Source organism: Balaenoptera borealis, assembly GCF_965194805.1.
Source record: "Balaenoptera borealis genome assembly, chromosome: 17".
Lineage (NCBI taxonomy): Eukaryota > Metazoa > Chordata > Mammalia > Artiodactyla > Balaenopteridae > Balaenoptera > Balaenoptera borealis.
In genome coordinates, this window is record NC_138876.1 from 14,987,906 (window position 1) to 15,004,248 (window position 16,343).

The 16,343-nt window shown below is 48.2% G+C and overlaps 1 protein-coding gene across 17 annotated transcripts in view; it reads left to right on the forward strand.

The window, feature by feature from the left end:
* MTSS1 (MTSS I-BAR domain containing 1) overlaps window positions 1–16,343 on the forward strand; it is a 164,944-nt gene that overhangs the window by 115,007 nt on the left and 33,594 nt on the right. For all 17 annotated transcript variants that reach the window (XM_082363075.1, XM_082363079.1, XM_082363076.1 and 14 more), the window contains one exon: window positions 14,869–14,953. In XM_082363075.1, the coding sequence (XP_082219201.1) occupies window positions 14,869–14,953 (85 nt within the window). The remainder of the gene's footprint in view (window positions 1–14,868; window positions 14,954–16,343) is intronic.

Below are 16,343 nucleotides of genomic sequence, written 5' to 3' on the forward strand. Positions count from 1 at the left end.
AGATATGCTCTTTCCCTAGACGATATTGAACCTTAAACGAGGCAGGCCTCCCAGAGTTCACAGCTTTTCCATCCAGAACACCTGTTCCCTTTTGTCTTCACATCATGGCAGAGTGGATCCAGGGGTGAGGCTAATACTCATAAAGAACCTCTTAGCACCGTCTCCTGGGAGCTCAGATTTAGCTCAGCTCTTCAGAATAGGATATTATCCAATTATTAAACTTTCCTTTTCTTTTTTTTGCTTTTTTGGTTTCCTTTATCTGCAAAATACCTATTGAGTCAAAGATGGGTCATGTATCTTGCCAGACACTGGGAATTCAGGGGTGGGTCAGAAACTGTCCCTGGAGGTCACCTATCAATGGGGGGACACAGGCCCAAGAAGTAGTAAACCCAGGACAGTGCTACAAATGTGACAACATGTGTATATGCGTGGGAACGGGGAGGTGAGCTAGCAATCATCTGGTCCCCTTATTCGCTCCTTCCCTCCGTTATCCCATCCTTAAGTGCCAGTGCTGGAGGCCTCTGAGTTGCTAGTCCTGTGCAAGGCAGAGCAGAAACATTACTCCACGCCCACCTTTTTATACTGAGTTCTCTGCAGGCTTCTTATTGTCCCAGGCATGGGGAGGGATGGAGGCCAGTGGGAACCGAGGACCACTTTGTGACCCGCTCTCAGCTTCCATTGAGCCACTTTGCCCTCAGACGTTGTCTGATGCTCCCAAGCCTCCTCTTTTCTCTGGACCCGGAGTTGCCGTTTCTCTGTTGGCAGGAAGACGTCTGGCAGGGGTGGGGAGGCTTCACCAGCAGGAGCCTGTCCCAGCAAAAGCCCCCACGTCCTATGGGCGTGCAACACGGTGAACAGTCACGTTCGACGTGTCTCTCCTCCCAGTCAAGGACACCTGGTCCACCTGCATTTCACCTGGCACGGTCTGCGTGGTGGTGGAGTTCTCAGGGAATTGGGGAAAGGAATAGTTTTTGGACCCACATTACTACTGCTTGACCTTGAGACTCAATTGGGGAACTAGGAACTAAAATCAGTTTGCATCCCGTATGGAGGATGGGAGGTCAGGGCTGACCTGGCTTGTAGGGTTCTAAGGACACGTTGGTTGTGTCACGGTGCTGCTTTCTTGCCACCTGGAGCCTTAGACCTGCTTTCTCGGTTTGGCTGTAAGAGTCAGCCTCCTGTTGGCTGTACCAGGGTTAGAGTTTCAATTACTCTTAGGTCAGAAACCATCCAGACATTCATTCAGAAACCGTTGGGGGAAGGTACGACTTGAAATAGAAATAGAGGGGAAGAAGACACTAAGATGGTAATTAAGTCTGTTTGAATGATCTTAAGTGAATTTGGCTAGAAAGTTAGCTACCAAAGGGAACTCTGACTGCATTTCCAGTGCCACAGGTGTAGTCTCGGCCTAAGTGCAACCACTTTTCCTGTAGAATCTTAAATCTTAACCTCTCCTGATGGGTTCCTTATTACAGGGCTGGGTGGGGTGTGGAATAGGGATGGAGAAGAGAGTGGGGAGGAAGGAGATGTACTAAGAGAATTGGGAAGAGCCAGTGTTACGGGCCTAGAACTTGAAGCTTGGCATGTCTGCCAGGTCCCACTTAGTCAGGTTCGTTGAGCACCTACTAGGTCCAAAGATATGCACTTTATGTGCTGTTTTATGAGAAACACAGTGTTTGTAGAAAACCAAGGGATGCTGAATTCGGCTAAGCAGGGATGGCCGTTTCTGGGAAACGATACTTCAGCGGCCCTTCCTGGGATGGGTCAGTAGCTGAAAGGGTGATTTGGGGAAAGATTCTTCTGGCAAGTAGGGAAGGGTCCTCTGCACGAATAAATAGCACCTCAGTGCCACAGGAAGCTTACAGGAGGTGAGGCATGCTGAGACAGCCCATGCCCACCTGATCCCAGGGCCTTGCATGCAGACCAGCTCGCTCACACACAGTTGAAGTGGCGGCAGTGTGGTTTGAGTCTGGCTGATAACACAGATGTCTGGGTGGCAGGGTTTTTATTTTCCTTCAATCACAGGATGGGGGTGGAGAGCAAACACCTAACTTCTCATCCACCAAATATGTTGGTACATGTTAGCAACAGGGAGATGTCTTCACAGATGGTTAAAAGTTCTAACTATGGACTCAGCCCTGGATGCAGATCCTGAATTCTCCTGTGTAACCGTGGGCAAATTACTTAACTTCTCTGAGCCCCCTTGTCCTCATCTGTAAAATGAGGATAATAATCCTTACCTTACAATGATACCTATAGAAGGAATATCATGAGATTTTAAAAATTGAATACAGTGTGCTTGCAAGTGCCTGTTAGATTGCCAACGCTCAGTAAATGGTAGCTACTCTTAATAATTTGGAAAGCAGCAAGATTGCTTCCTGAGAGATGGTAAAGTCAGCACATTCTGGCGTAGTTCAGGGAGGTATAGAAGCCCCTTAAAAGAACAGAGTAACTCTTAGGCCAGCAACACACAAGGGTAACCTGACTCTAGATACTGGAGATTTTAGGATAAACTGTCCTAAGGATAATCTCTGTCACAAGGAGTCTGGTCACCAACAGAAGCAGAGCCAAAGGAGCAGCTAAAGAGGCATTTCTGGGGTCTCAGCCCTTTGGGGGAGATGGGTGCCTCAGGCTCTTAACTCTGACCCCTAAAACACGAACTGCCCTCCTCTGCTTCCATATTCCTCAAGCCACCTTGAGATTTATCCCTGAAAGCCGCCTGGGAGGTAATGCTCAGATCAGTGGCTGTGAGCATCTTATCTGCCTGACAGTTCAATTTCATGAGCTAAGAAAACGACGTGTGGTTTTGCACATCAGCCCACATCTGCGTTGCTGGCACGCGTTGGCGTCCTCGAGTTGCTCACGCCTGGCTCCAGCGGGAGCATCTTTCTGCACCCATACGGCAGAGGCAGACCCCGGCAGCGGGAGTTCATGGTGGCAGATGTCGGGGAGCCGGCGGCATTTCCCAGGTGACACTCCCGCAGTACTTTTCAACCAGGCGCCATTCCATCAGAAATGAAGGTGGGGAGAGTCCCTGTCGGAACGCCTTTGCTCTTACTAGGGTTTTTCCTAGAAGTGCGAGCGTGTCCTGTTTTTGTGTTTCCATATTACCGTTCTCACTTTGCTTTTGAAACAGCAACATAAGAAGAGGAATATTGGTCTTTATGGCTGCCAGTACCGTGCATGCCAGAATCTCGTGCTTGCTGGTCTGAAGCCACCAGATGGTGGTGGGACTGTGTGTAGTTTTTTTTTTTTTTCTTTCTTTCTTGTTTCCTCTGCTTTTTGAAAAGTCGTGAAGTGAGAGAAGCTGGGAAGTGTGAGATTGGCTGAAAGATTGTCAGCTGATAACAGTTTGCAGTATCTTCCACCCCGCGTGTGGGTACCCCGCGTGTGCGTCTTCCCAAAACCTGTGGCCGATCCTCCCCAGCATTTGCTGCATGCGCAGTATTAGGTGCCCCGTGAACACCAGCTGGATTGTCCCACACATCTCAGCCACATACAGTAGCCCAAGAATACAGTTTCTGAACAGGAAACTCTGCATGTTTTTCTCCTCCTTGAGGATGGAAGCATGTTAGGACTGCCATTGTAGCAAAAGGGAAGTCAGGCTTCCTTTGTCCAGGAGCTTTCCGGGTTTATTTTTGAAAATCTTTTAAGTTTTTCCACTTTTGTCCTAAGTAACCCTCTGAAGACAAAGGGACAGATCCTTCCACTGCTTAAAATATTATTCATGTTTCTCATTCGTTCGTTTCCTTGAAATCAAATTGTGTATTTGTTGCAAGAATATTTCGGTGATTTAAATAGCACATACAGAAATGTTTGGATAGTTTTGAAACCATTTTAAGGACTAGCATAAGGTATTTGGATATTCTTCAGTGATTTATGGATGACCAGTGTCTCTACTGAGTGGCTGATATAAATGATAGATGGTCTGTATGGTAACTCATAATACCAGGAACTAGTTGTTTATCCCTTTCCCTTCCCTCCCTGTAGTTAAACAGATACAGGGCATTAAATGATGCCACCTCTCCGCTGTCCATCTGTCTGCGCTCAAGAATAAAAATAAAATGCTGAGGAAGCCAGAAGAAACAGTTTGTTTTTTTGATATTCTTAATACCCTGAGTGCCTCCTTAGACCTTTAATGAAAATGACAGTGCCCCCGACAGGAACCAGCCTTCTCACAGGGACACAGTGAAGGACGCGGATGCATTTCCCTGAGCAAGAGAAACGGCAGTGAGTGAGGGACTCCTGAGGGGGCATCCGGAGCTTCTCTGCTCATTAAAGGCAAGCGTTGGGCGCCGAGCAGTAAGGAACCACTGGTCTGTTGCTTCGTGAGTTTTCCGAGAACCCTCCCAGCCCTAAGGTCACCCTGAAATCAGTGGCTTCCGAGTTTAGATGAGCTGTGTCCCAGGAGGGCAGGGGTTGTCTCCTCCGCTGACAGTCCAAGAGTCAGACCACAGTAGCATCGAACACAGTAGTGTTTGTGGCATATAGGAACGCCCCTTGTCTCTCCTCCAGCATCCCAGCTGCCATAAGATCATTTTTCTTACAGCGCTAAAGGGGGCTCATCTAATCCAGCCTGGAGGTCACCTGGAAGATCCGCTGCCTAGAACCTCAAGCAGGTGTGCCGGCCTCCAGCTGAGGTCCTGCTGGTCCCCTTCCTGGAGTGCCCGAGGGCTCCCTGCTGACCCTGTTGTTGGTCTCACTGTAGGGGTCCATCTAATGGCCTTTTGGACTCGGTCCCTTGGACTGAACATTTGGGTGAAGTGTGGTCTTCGTTAGCTGGGCGTCATGGTTGAGCCTCTTCGGGCATCAGAATTGAGTTCCCTTCTTTATTCTTAGAATTCAGGCTCACACCCAGGTGCCACTTTGAGACTCTCTCACTCTACCGTTTGCAGTCCGTGTACCAGCATTTAAGCTTGTGAACTGAAAGCATCCCCGAGCACACTGGCTTCACCGTCAGACGTGACGCTGGCGTGGCGGTTGCGGAACCGTGGGGGCCCCCGGCACCCCCCGGGCTGGCAGATGGTGTGCCCGCCAGGCCGGCCGGAGTGGCGGCTGCTACACGCAGACGTGGCTCCTGTGATGCGCTGCCCAGGCTGCCCTCTTGCCTGCCGTCAAGGTGAAAAGACACCTGACATTTCAGGGTTCTGGGCTCTGAGAGCAGGGGCTTGAGAGGAAGGAGAGTGAGACATTCTTTCCTCGTTTGCTGAACCCGCAACCTGACGCAGGTCATTGCGGAAGTGGTCCTGGATTCCATAGGAACTTCCCTTTCCATTCTTTGTTAGCAGGAGGCTGATGACACAACGGTCTTGAGCTTTGTGACATGAAAATAAACAACAAAGAGAGATCTCGGGCTGGGGGCACCTTTAGAAGCTGGTTAACCAGGAAGGTGTGGGCCCCCGAGAGATGGACTCATTGTAGTTGCTTGACCGTGAACCTCTCAGCGCTACAGCTTTGAGTTCCATCCAGTGACCACTTGGTTGGTGCATAACTGCTGATAAGGAGGAGATCCTTCCCCGGCGGGCCCTCTGGACTATTCCTTCTTGGCCTTTGGTCTTCGAAGATGTTTGGGAAGAGGGAACTGTCAAGGAGGTGGAAGATCCCCCCTCTACCTATCTTGAGTCCTTGTGGCTGCACTAATAATAAAATTGACACAAGACAGATTAGCAGGAGAAAAAGACACACATTTTAATTCGTGTGCATGGAGGTCTCATAGAAATGGGACCAACAAAAGGGCCAAAGCAGGCAACTTTGAGACTTTTTAGACAAAAAAACCCGATAAATTTGTAAGAAATTGACAGGACAAAGAAATGTAGGTTTTGTGTGCCCAATTAGGGAAGAATCTAAACAGAGTTTGGTTTTGGCGTAGTAAATGAAAGAAGTAACAAGGTTTCTTGGCCCACATTCCCCCTCTCTGGCCAAAAGGGTGTCCTTCTACTTTCAGATGCAGGGAGGGCACCTTTCACATGAGAGATGTCTTCCATGCTTTTAGGGAGACAGAAAGGAGAGTCAGAGTGTCCCTCTTGCACTGGCCATTTCTTAAGTAACTTTAATTCAAAATAATCAGTATGCCAGTATGGCACGTTTGGGGGCGGCCCACCCTGAGCCCCAGCGGAACAATTCTGGCTTTGTTCCTTTGTACTCTTACCTTGCCTTCTGTGTACCCATTAGCTAGCTCCTCGGGGAAGGGCGACGTTAGATGCGGGAGAAGTGAGGGCTGTCACACGCTGGCTAGCGCATCGTCGTGGATGGACACTCCAGCCGGGCCTGAGTTAATTACTCTGGCCTTCGCCTTTTTGTAGGGCTTGGCTGATTATTGCTACATCAAAGCCCTACTTAATTGGCCCATCGATGTAACCAGGGCTCTTTATTTTCTCTATAAAATATACCAACCCCTGCCTGCAACAAGCTCGAAGCTAAGTAGGCTTCTCTCTGTGTCCACACACTTCTTCTACCTGAGCTGTCAGCTTAACCAAGGGTCAGTTGTGTGTGTTCCCAAACCTGTATATGCCAATTGTATGTCATTACATTATTTAATTGTAAGGTACATAAATCTTTGGGATAGGAGTGTGAAAATCAAGATTGGTTGTTTCTGCAGAATAAGTGGAATGTTTAGAAAGACAAAAGCAAGTTGCTTTTCAAAAAATATATATATTGCCATCAAATTAAATATGGATGAGGCAGTTGTAAAAGATCCGGGACAAAAATCATAAAAAAAAAAAAAGAATCTAGGATACCTCAGATTGTTTCACAAGAAGCCCCAAATGGAAATTACAGATGATGCATTTGGGATGTGGTATTTATATGCAACAAAGATGACATGAAACACCAATTGGCGTAAGCATTTTTTTTGGAGTACAGTCATCAGCATTTGAATCTAAGCAAGTTAGACCCTTCCCAAGGTCACGCAGTTGGCGAATGGGGGAGCTGGGCTTTGAATCCACATTGTCTGATTTCAGAGCCAAGCTCTTAACCCTTTGGCTCTACTGCTTTTCCTCCTGACCCTCACGCTAATTCAGGAGATGCCAAGGACTTTGTGCTAAGACTCCAAATCAGCCACAGTGGGAACGCGGCTGCTTCGGACGCTCTGCGGCTTGCAGGCTGCTTAGGGTCTGCCTGTCACCCAGGTGTGGGGCACGGAGGAGAGGGAGGGTGGGATACAGCTGCTAAGGTGCCCCCAGGACTCTTTTGGGGGTCAATGGGCAGGCGAGGGGGCCCACTTACACCTCAACAGGTAAGATTGGGTGTGGATAAACATACGTTTTGGAAAAAGATTTCTGATAAAAATATGTCACGGGGCAACCTACAGGTGTATTTGATGTTCGGTATGTTTGGTGGTTATGTGCCTGGGAACATGGCCACCTCTCTTAGATCTTTTAAACTTATAAACAACTGGGTGCAGCAAGCAGTTTCACACATCCACAGGAAGAGAGTGCCTGCCAGGTTAGGTGTGCTTGGTGCCTGTTTGGTGTCCAGAGTCACAGATTTTCAGAGACGCTTTGGGGCTGACAGTGCATCGCTGGCTGGTGTCCAGGGAGAAGTCACAAGCCGTTGAGTGGTTTGAGGTCAGTGTCTTACTCCCCTGCCTCTTTTTGGCCTCACAGAGGAGTTCTCCTAACCATACAGATGGTGGGACTTGTGTGCTTAGATTCTGCCTGCCGTGGGCTTCGGGCTCTTTCGTAACCCTTTGGGTATTCTCATATTCTGGACTTGAACACATTCTGCCTCTGGTTGAATTCCTGTGTCCCTAAGTCTGTGGGTGAGGGAGTTTGTGCCTGTTGACTTTGTGGGGAATGTCAATTTCATATTCTGAAATCAGTGTGTCTCTAGTGGCGAGTGGAATCTTTTCTTCATTATGGGGACAGGAGCTGCCTGTCTGAGCTTGTGAAGCTGGGGGTGGGCAGCCAGCTAATAGCTCCCATAGCAGCTGCCGTGACAGTGGAGTGTGTCAGTTGAGGCTCCCCGAGGTCCGGCACTGGAATCAGCGACCCCTCCTCGTGGGTGGACACATGTTCCCCTAGGCCAGTGCTTCTCAATGGGGGCGATTTTGCACCCAGGGGACGATTGACAATGTCTGGAGACATTTCTGGTCGACTTGACTTGCGCGGGGGAGGGCTAACCAAAACATCCCCAGTGCCCAGGACAGCTCCCTCAGCAAAGACGGATCTGGTCCACAATGTCAGCAGTGCTGAGGTCAGGACCTGCCCTGGGTGGGCCTGTCCCTGTGGCCCTCTCCCCTGCAGAGGTTTCAGAGAGCACTTTCCCGTCCAGGGGTGCCGTCTGATTCTTAATTAGCCTCCCAACAACATCAGCGCTCAGAGGGGTGGCCAAGATGCACAGCACCTTATCGTAGCCGTGCGCTTCCACCCAGGCACTTCTTACACCTCGCTTCCTCCAGCCCTGACCCCTCCTGCAGCAGAAGCCGAGCCTGAAAGAACAGCTTTTCAAGCCTCGTTCACCACCTGCACACTGTAAACCGCAAGATGGCCTGTCCATTAGTCCTCCGCTGCGTGGGGAGATGGACGCCACCTGCCAGTGAGGCGGCATGGAGGGATGGGCAATGCCACTTGATGGATGCCACCGGCCCGCCTCTGTCTGCAAAGCCACTGTGGCAGGTGGCGGTCTGGAGGGTGTAACCATGTCAGGCTTTGCGGGGGAAGGAACAGTGGGTCAGTGGCTCTCCTCTCCTTATCCCCCCACTCCCTGTGTCCTCCCCCAATAGGCATTAAAAGGTTTGTATTCTGTTTGGGACTTTAATGTGCCTCTTTGTCCTCGGTGGGGAATGCCTCCAGCTTGTTGTGGTGGGAGAGAGCCTTTCGGTATCCGTAAAAGCAGGGCTTGGATCTTAGCTCTACCGCTTACCAGTTCTGTGGCCCTCAGACAATTAGTTAACCATCCAGAGCCTCAGTTTTTTCCATTTATAAGATGAGGACAATAGTACCTGCCTCATAGGGTTGCTGCAACAATCACATTCCCTGCACCATTTCATAGCAATCCCCCAGCCAGTCTGTGAGCCCCTCCAGGGCTAGGTCTTTGTCATCTTTGGAATCACTTTAATCTTTGTTGTATGGTAGATACTTACTATGGGGTGTGTTGTATTCCCCCGCAAAAGACAAGTTGCATTCTAACTCCCGGTACCTGTGAATGTGACCTCAGTTGGACATAAAGTCTTTGCAGGTGTAATCAAGTTAACATGAGATCATTGGGGTAGGCCCTAATCCAATACAGCTGGTGTCTTTATAAGAAGAAAGAAATTTGGACACAGATACAGGCAGAGAGGAGAATGCCTTCACATATGTCTCACGTGAAGACAGACACACAGGGAAATTGCCATGTGAAGACAGACGCAGAGACTGGAGTGACGCATCTACCAGCTGTGGATTGCCAGCAACCACCAGAGCTAGGAAGAGGCGGGGAAGAATTCCTCCCCTGCAGGTTTCAGAGGGAGCAGGGCCCTGCCGACACCTTGGTTTTGGACTTCTAACTTCCAGAATGGTGAGGCAATAAATTTTGGTTGTTTTAAACCAACCAGTTTGGGGTACTTTGTTACAGCAGCCCTAGGAAACTAATACAATACTGAATAAAATGTGTGTGGAATTTGTGTCTTCTTGTGCAAAACTCATCGTATTCTGCCCCTGTGTTCATACTTTGATAGTCTAACCTCTAGGCTTTTTACTTCTTTCTTTCCACTGATTATCTCCTTTGCAGATCACCCAGTTTTGATCGTCGGCTTATTTTTCACTAATTTATCATAAAAACCTTTGCTTGTTATGGGAGAAAGTTCTTAACGTGTATCACACTGAAAAGAATGAAGATTTTTGCCATAAAGGATCTGTGCCTCTCTCAGCAGCGAATGATGGACTTAATATTTCTTTTAGCCACGGGGTGGTTCCCGGTGCTGTGAGGAAGCACGAGGCTGTTGCTCCCTTCCCTCTTCTTTAAACTGGCAAAAGAGAGAACCAAATCAAAGTTGCTTTAAAAATAAGGAGATGTGTGACTTTGCAAAACAGGAGCCCCAGGTCCAGGAGAGCAGGCTCCCACTGCGTTAATTTGGCAGCTCAGCGAGGTCACTGGAGACTCGGGCTCCTTCTGTGTTCTGTCCACAGGACGGGCCTCCTCCTAAGGCAGGTGTCGCCACGGCCAGAAAGCGGGCTGACCACGGCAGCTGGGCAGCCTGCTTCCAGTTCATGACCTGTGGGGTCTCTTCGGTGTGTTGATCTTAAGATCAGGGACATTTTCGGGACTTCCCTCGTGGTGCAGTGGTTAAGAATCCGCCTGCCAGTGCAGGGCACACGGGTTTGAGCCCTGGTCCGGGAAGATCCCACATGCTGCAGAGCAACTAAGCCTGAGCGCCACAACTACTGAGCCCGCGCTCTAGAGCCCACGTGCCGCAACTACTGAGCCCGTGTGCCACAACTACTGAATCCTGCATGCAGCAACGAAGACCCAACACAGCCAAAAATAAATAAATAAATAAATTTATTAAAAAAAAAAAAGATCAGGGACATAGGGACATTTCCCCCAAAGGCCTCCCCATCAACCTCTCCATCTTTGTCTCATCCCTGAACCAGCCACTGCCAAAGGGGATGGCATTAGATCATTGGCCCTGATTAATCCTCTGGGGAGGAATACATGGACTCTGGAGAGTGGACCATAGTGCCCTGTGCACTCTCCCCAAATTAACAACTCCTATTCATCTTTGGTAGGCAGAATAATGCCCCCCCAAATACCCAGGTCCTCAACCCCAGAACCTGTGAATATGTTACTGTACATGACAAAAGGGGCTTTGCAGATATGATTCAGCTAAGGATCTTGAGATGGGGGAGATTATCTTGGATTATTAAGGTGGGTCCAGTACAGCACAAGAGTTCTTATAAGAAGGAGGAAGGAGGATCAGAGTCAGAGAAGATGTGAGGACGGAAGCAGAGGTTAGAGAAGACTGAAGTTGTGACGCCACTGACTTTGAAGGTGGAGGAAGGTGCCCGGAGCCAGGGAATGCAGGCGGCCGGTAGAAGCTGGAAGAGGCAAGGAACCAGATTCTCTGGGCCTCCAGAGGAACAAAGCCCTCCTGACACCTTGATTTTAGCCTGGAGAAATTGATTTTGGACTTCCAATTTCCAGAACTGTAAGATAATAAATGTGTGCTGCTTTGAATTAAAATATTTATAAATTTAAATGTAATATATTTAAAATTTAAATAAATTTAAATTTGTGGTAATTTATTACAGCAACAATAGAAAATTAGATAAACAACAAGGTCCTACTGTATAGCACAGGGAACTACATTCAATATCTTGTAATAACCTATAATGGAGAAGAATCTGAAAAAGAATATATAGATATGAATCACTTTGCTGTACACCAGAAACTAACACAACATTGTAAATCAACTATACTGCAATTAAAAAAAAACTAATACACCGTTGTTTCTCCAGGCTGACCTTGAATCAGTATAGACCTTTTGTAAGATAATAAGGATCTTGTATTTATTTTGAGTCTTCTATTGTGTGCCAAAGATGATACACAAATATTTATGTGTTAAACGAAAGACAAACCCAGTCCCTTGCTCCGCCTCCAGGTATAGCAAAAAAAAATGCTCTCCAAGTGGTCCACGTTGGTTTCTTCGGTCTGCACCAGTGTTGGGTGCAGGGAAAACAGAAACAAGTAAGATCTTGTCCTTACTCGCAAGCTGCTGAGTACATCGCAGTCATTTGATTCCATAAATATTCTCTCTGTCAGCCCAGAGCTCTTCCAGATGTCTGCTCTGGCTTTGTAACTACAGCCAGCTTCCTCTGAAGCTTTTTCAAACCTGCTGATTTTTTTTTTTTTTTTTTTTTTTAGTTCTTAGCAAGGGTCAGGAAGAGCAGAAGACCCTGTTAAGCACATCCATAGATAGAGCTATTTTTAGAGGGCCCTGCGTGGCTGAGATCAGCAGTAATTCTAATGGTTGGGTCCTGGGGTCCACGGAGGATGTCAGCTGCCTGTCTCCTGCCCTCGTGCCACTTGGACAGAGACACTGCTATTTGGGAGTGTGCTCTGGTTCTTCATTTCCTTCTCTCACAGGAAGCCCTGCGCTGCAGAGCACAGTGGTGGGCTGCACACAGCATGTGTAGAAGCTGCTTGTTCTCATCCCACAGTTCAGCTGTTTCTGGGAAGCCTTGGGCTTTCCTGGGGATGATAAATGACCAGTGGCAGTGTATGAAAATACCTGGGAAGCTAACAGAAATCGGGAGCAGAGAGATGGGGTCAGGGAGCTGAGCTCTGAGGTGATCTTTTCCAGCTGCAGAATTTTATTTTGAGGAAACTCAAACTCACGGGTAATCAACGAAGCAGCTCTCGCTCACTTAGCTCTGTGTAACAGCTTAGCAAAGATTGGAGCTTAGTTCCCGTGGTGCCAATTCAACAGTTCTAGGCTCAGGAACAAAAATTTGAGAGCTGGACCGTAAAGCCTCAACATCCATAAGAGTGTGTAGTTAAGTTAGCTTAGCGGAGTGTTTTGGGCTCTTGGCTCTGCCCTTTCCCATCTCCCTTTGTCTGTAGTAAGTGCCATGTGCTGAGTGGTTAAATGCATGGACTACGGAGATTTGGCCTGGGATAGAATCCCACTTACTAGCAGGGTGACGTTGGCCAAATTACGGAAGGTGTTTTTCCTGTCTGGGATGATAGTAACACCAGCATACCTGGGCTTGTTGGGAGGATTAAATGAGCTCACGTGTGCAAAGCACTCATCCCAGGGCCCAGCACATCCTCAGGTCTCTACAAATGACTCACTTCCTGGGACCTGAACCATCGCTCTCTAGCACTTTGGGTGACTGCGTGCTCGTCCGTTGTGTGGCTATGTCCTAGGGTTTATTCAACCTGCTCCCTAGAATGGGATGTTATTTCCAGTTTTTACTGCCGTAAGCAACATTTCAGTGACTGTCCTCATAGGTAAAGATTTGCTCTCACCCTTAATTGTTTCCTCTGGTAAAATTTCTAGGAGTAGAATTGCTGGGTCAAAGAGGGGGCTTGTTTTTAAGGCATTCCTTGATACATGCTGCCAAATTTTCCTCCAGAAAAGTGCTAGTTTACACTCTTGCCAGCTGTGAATGAGTGTGCCAGTTTCCTTGTGTGGCCAGGTTATTAACTTTTAATTAAATGAAGGCCCAGGAAAAATAAGAGATATTTCCCTGCAGATTAAGTGTTCCTCGTCCTTGCTTATAAGCAGTAAAGGCTTAAGAACCTGAAGTGAGCCCAGAAGGCAAGTGGCTCGTGTGAAAACAGTGCCCTCTACTGGTTTTCCCGGGTGGAGAGGTGCAAGCTGCAGTGTAGATGGTGAGGCTCCGGTGGTCACGAACTCCTGGCAGGTGCCAGTTGCTCTAGGGCAACAGTTTACACTTCTGGCCGTTTAGAAAGTCAGCCTCAGATGACCTTTAATTCTTACTCAGTTTCTTTTACGGAAGTGTTTCTCAACTGGGGGAGAGTTTGCTCCCCAGGGAGCCCTTGGTACTGTCTGGAAACATTTTTGGATATCACAGGCTGGGGGGCTGCTACTGGCTTTTGGTAGGTTGAGGCCAGGAGGCTGCAAACCATCCTACAACGCAAAGGACGGCCCCCTAACAAAGAATCATCCTGGCCCTGTGTGTCAGTAGGGTTCAGATTGAGAAACCCTGTTTTAGAGGAATGGAAGAATTGCTCCAGAAGGCTTCTTTTCAGACTAAAATAAAATATAGAAATATTAAATAGGTATCACCATTATTACTTTATTTTTTGGTTCTGGAAACCTGATAGTTTTGCAGAATAAAATGGAAAACGGGTGGAAGTGAAGCATCACACTGGCATTTCTAGGAGAGAAGGCAGAGCGGAAAATACAGCCCATAATAATGTCACAAGTACTAATAGGGGAGGGAATGTTTTTCCTATTAACTTGATTTGGTTAAACCTGCCATAAATTACTGCGCTTTCCCTTGAAGGCCTTGTCTGTAAAAAAAAAATTAAAAACAAAATAATGGTTTTGGGGACACTTTTCCCTCTGATTTCATGAGCCCCAGTGTTTTCATAACATTTATAATTGTGCTTTCCAGTACTCAGTGCAGAGTTACCATCTGTAGATACAGTCTGCTTCCCCCTCCTCCACGCCCAAGTAAATGCTGATTTAAGCATTGTTTCTAAGGGGAGGAAGGAAGGGAACTTCAAAAATAATCTTAGAAAAGGGTGTGCCTGAAGGGAAAAGTATGACAAGAATTTCAGGAACACTAAGCTGTATTTCAACTTCCTCGACATTTGCTGCGTTTGAGGACTTCTCTCTCTCTGGTGTTACCCAAACCCATCAAAAAACATACCCTGCTCTTTCATCTTGCTTTAGCCCTGCTCTTCTCTACATTACTTGTATTCTAGAATATGTGGCTTTATGGAGTGGCTTCATTGGTGGTTCTGAATAATGCTAAGAGGATTATTTTGCCAGAAGTGGAAAAAATAAAACAAAACTACAGCTTTCCCCTAAATATCAGATACTATGTCAGATACTATTTTAATCATCTTCCTTGAGAAGTATTTTTCAGACTCATGAGTGGGTTGTAAAATCAACTTCTGGGTCACAATCAGCATCAAAAAACCAAAAAAAAAAAAAAAACAGAATAGAAAATATTAGAGGGTATTGTATATAGTAAAAGTAGCTTTTGTTTTGATGATGATTTCAAGATATGTAGCCATATGTATATGTTTACATCTGTGTACACAAGCCTGGTGAGAAGTCTGAAAGACCGTGGCTTGGGTTTTATAACGTGGTGAAATCTGGCTAGTTTTTTAATTCTTTCATTCTCTCTTTAAGGATCTCAGTGATTCCTCCTTGTCTTCTGTCCCTCATGTTTGCTTCTGTTGCTTTTCCAGGTGGTACCAGGGAGATCGGCTCGGCCTTAACCAGGATGTGCATGAGGCATCGGAGCATAGAAGCCAAGCTGAGGCAGTTTTCCAGGTGAGGACCGTGTTTCCCCAGATCTCAGACGCCCTTGCTGATTTCAGGTTAAGGAAGCGGTGATACGTAGCCTAACTTGCCTCAAGCAGCACTGGTTTCCCCATAACATTAAATCCCCGCAGCCCATCTCTCATCACAGCCCGCCCCTCTGCTCACTCACTGAACAAGTATTTGGCTGGGCATCTGCCAGGCAGCGGTCTGGGCCCTGGGGCTCCAGTGAAGGACCAGACAGCCTGGGGCCCTGCCTCATGGAGCCTGCACCCGCCTCTGGGATCTTCTCTGTGTGTCCCTCCTCACGCTCCATCACTGTGAGGAACCGAGCGCCCTGCTGAGACCTCCGGGTCCCCCACCCCTGCAGGGACCTCGTAGGAAGAGGAGCTGCCGTACTGGAGGGTGAGGCGTGCACTGCTGTCCTGTTACCCGGGACCTGTGTATGTCCTCCAGGCCCGCCGAGGAGGGCAGGGGTGGCTCATAGAACCTTCCACACTGCCAGCCTCTTTCACAAGCGTCCAGAATGGGTAGAAATGGCAGTGGCTGGCACGGGGGTCTACAGTCACCAGTGTTCCAGTGAGAGTGGGACGTTATCCCAAAGAGATCAGCATAATTCAGCACTTCTGCACCGCTCTGCTTTGTGAATTGCAAGTTGCGTTGAGAGGCTGTCACGGTGGAATCCCTCTGACCCTCTTGCAGGACCACCTCAGGAGGCTGCAGAATATAGTGGGAAGCACCTAGTCTTGGAGTCAACCGGGCCTAGGTTTGAACCCCGGGCTGGCCGCTGACATGCCGTAATCTTGGGCTGGGCTCTCAGCCCCTGTCAGATGGGCGTAGGAATCTCTAAAGGGTTCTTGTGCAGATGCACGCAGTGTCCACACAGTGGAAAGCACCTGCTGGAGCGTGTGATAAAATCTGGCTTCCTCCTTCCCTCCTCGCCCCTGGGGAGTGCTCCCCGAGATGGCACCCCCTGCGCCTCCTCCCACACACGTCATCTTGTTTATTCTGGGGCCAGTCCTGTGACACCTCATTCCATTTTAGTGATGAAGAGATGCCAATTCAACAGCCACGGTGTATTGAGCACCTACTATCTGCTGGCATTGTCTTAGGTGTACAGGGCATAGCCCTGAGTAGGAAACACATCCTGCACTCATGAAGCTTACGCTCCAGACACTTATGTAAACCTGATAGAATGTCAGGCGGTGATGAGTGACAGGAGGAGGAACACACGGGATGAGGTGGGTGGCGGCTCTTGGACACAGGCTGGTTAGGGAGTGTCTCTGTTCAGAAGGAAGATTTGGACAGAGAGCTGGAGGAAGTGAGGCCAGAGGATGCGCGTGCGAGGGGGGTGGTGCCACTAGACCCTGGTAAGAGAAGCGGGGGTGGTACCAAAAGCTTG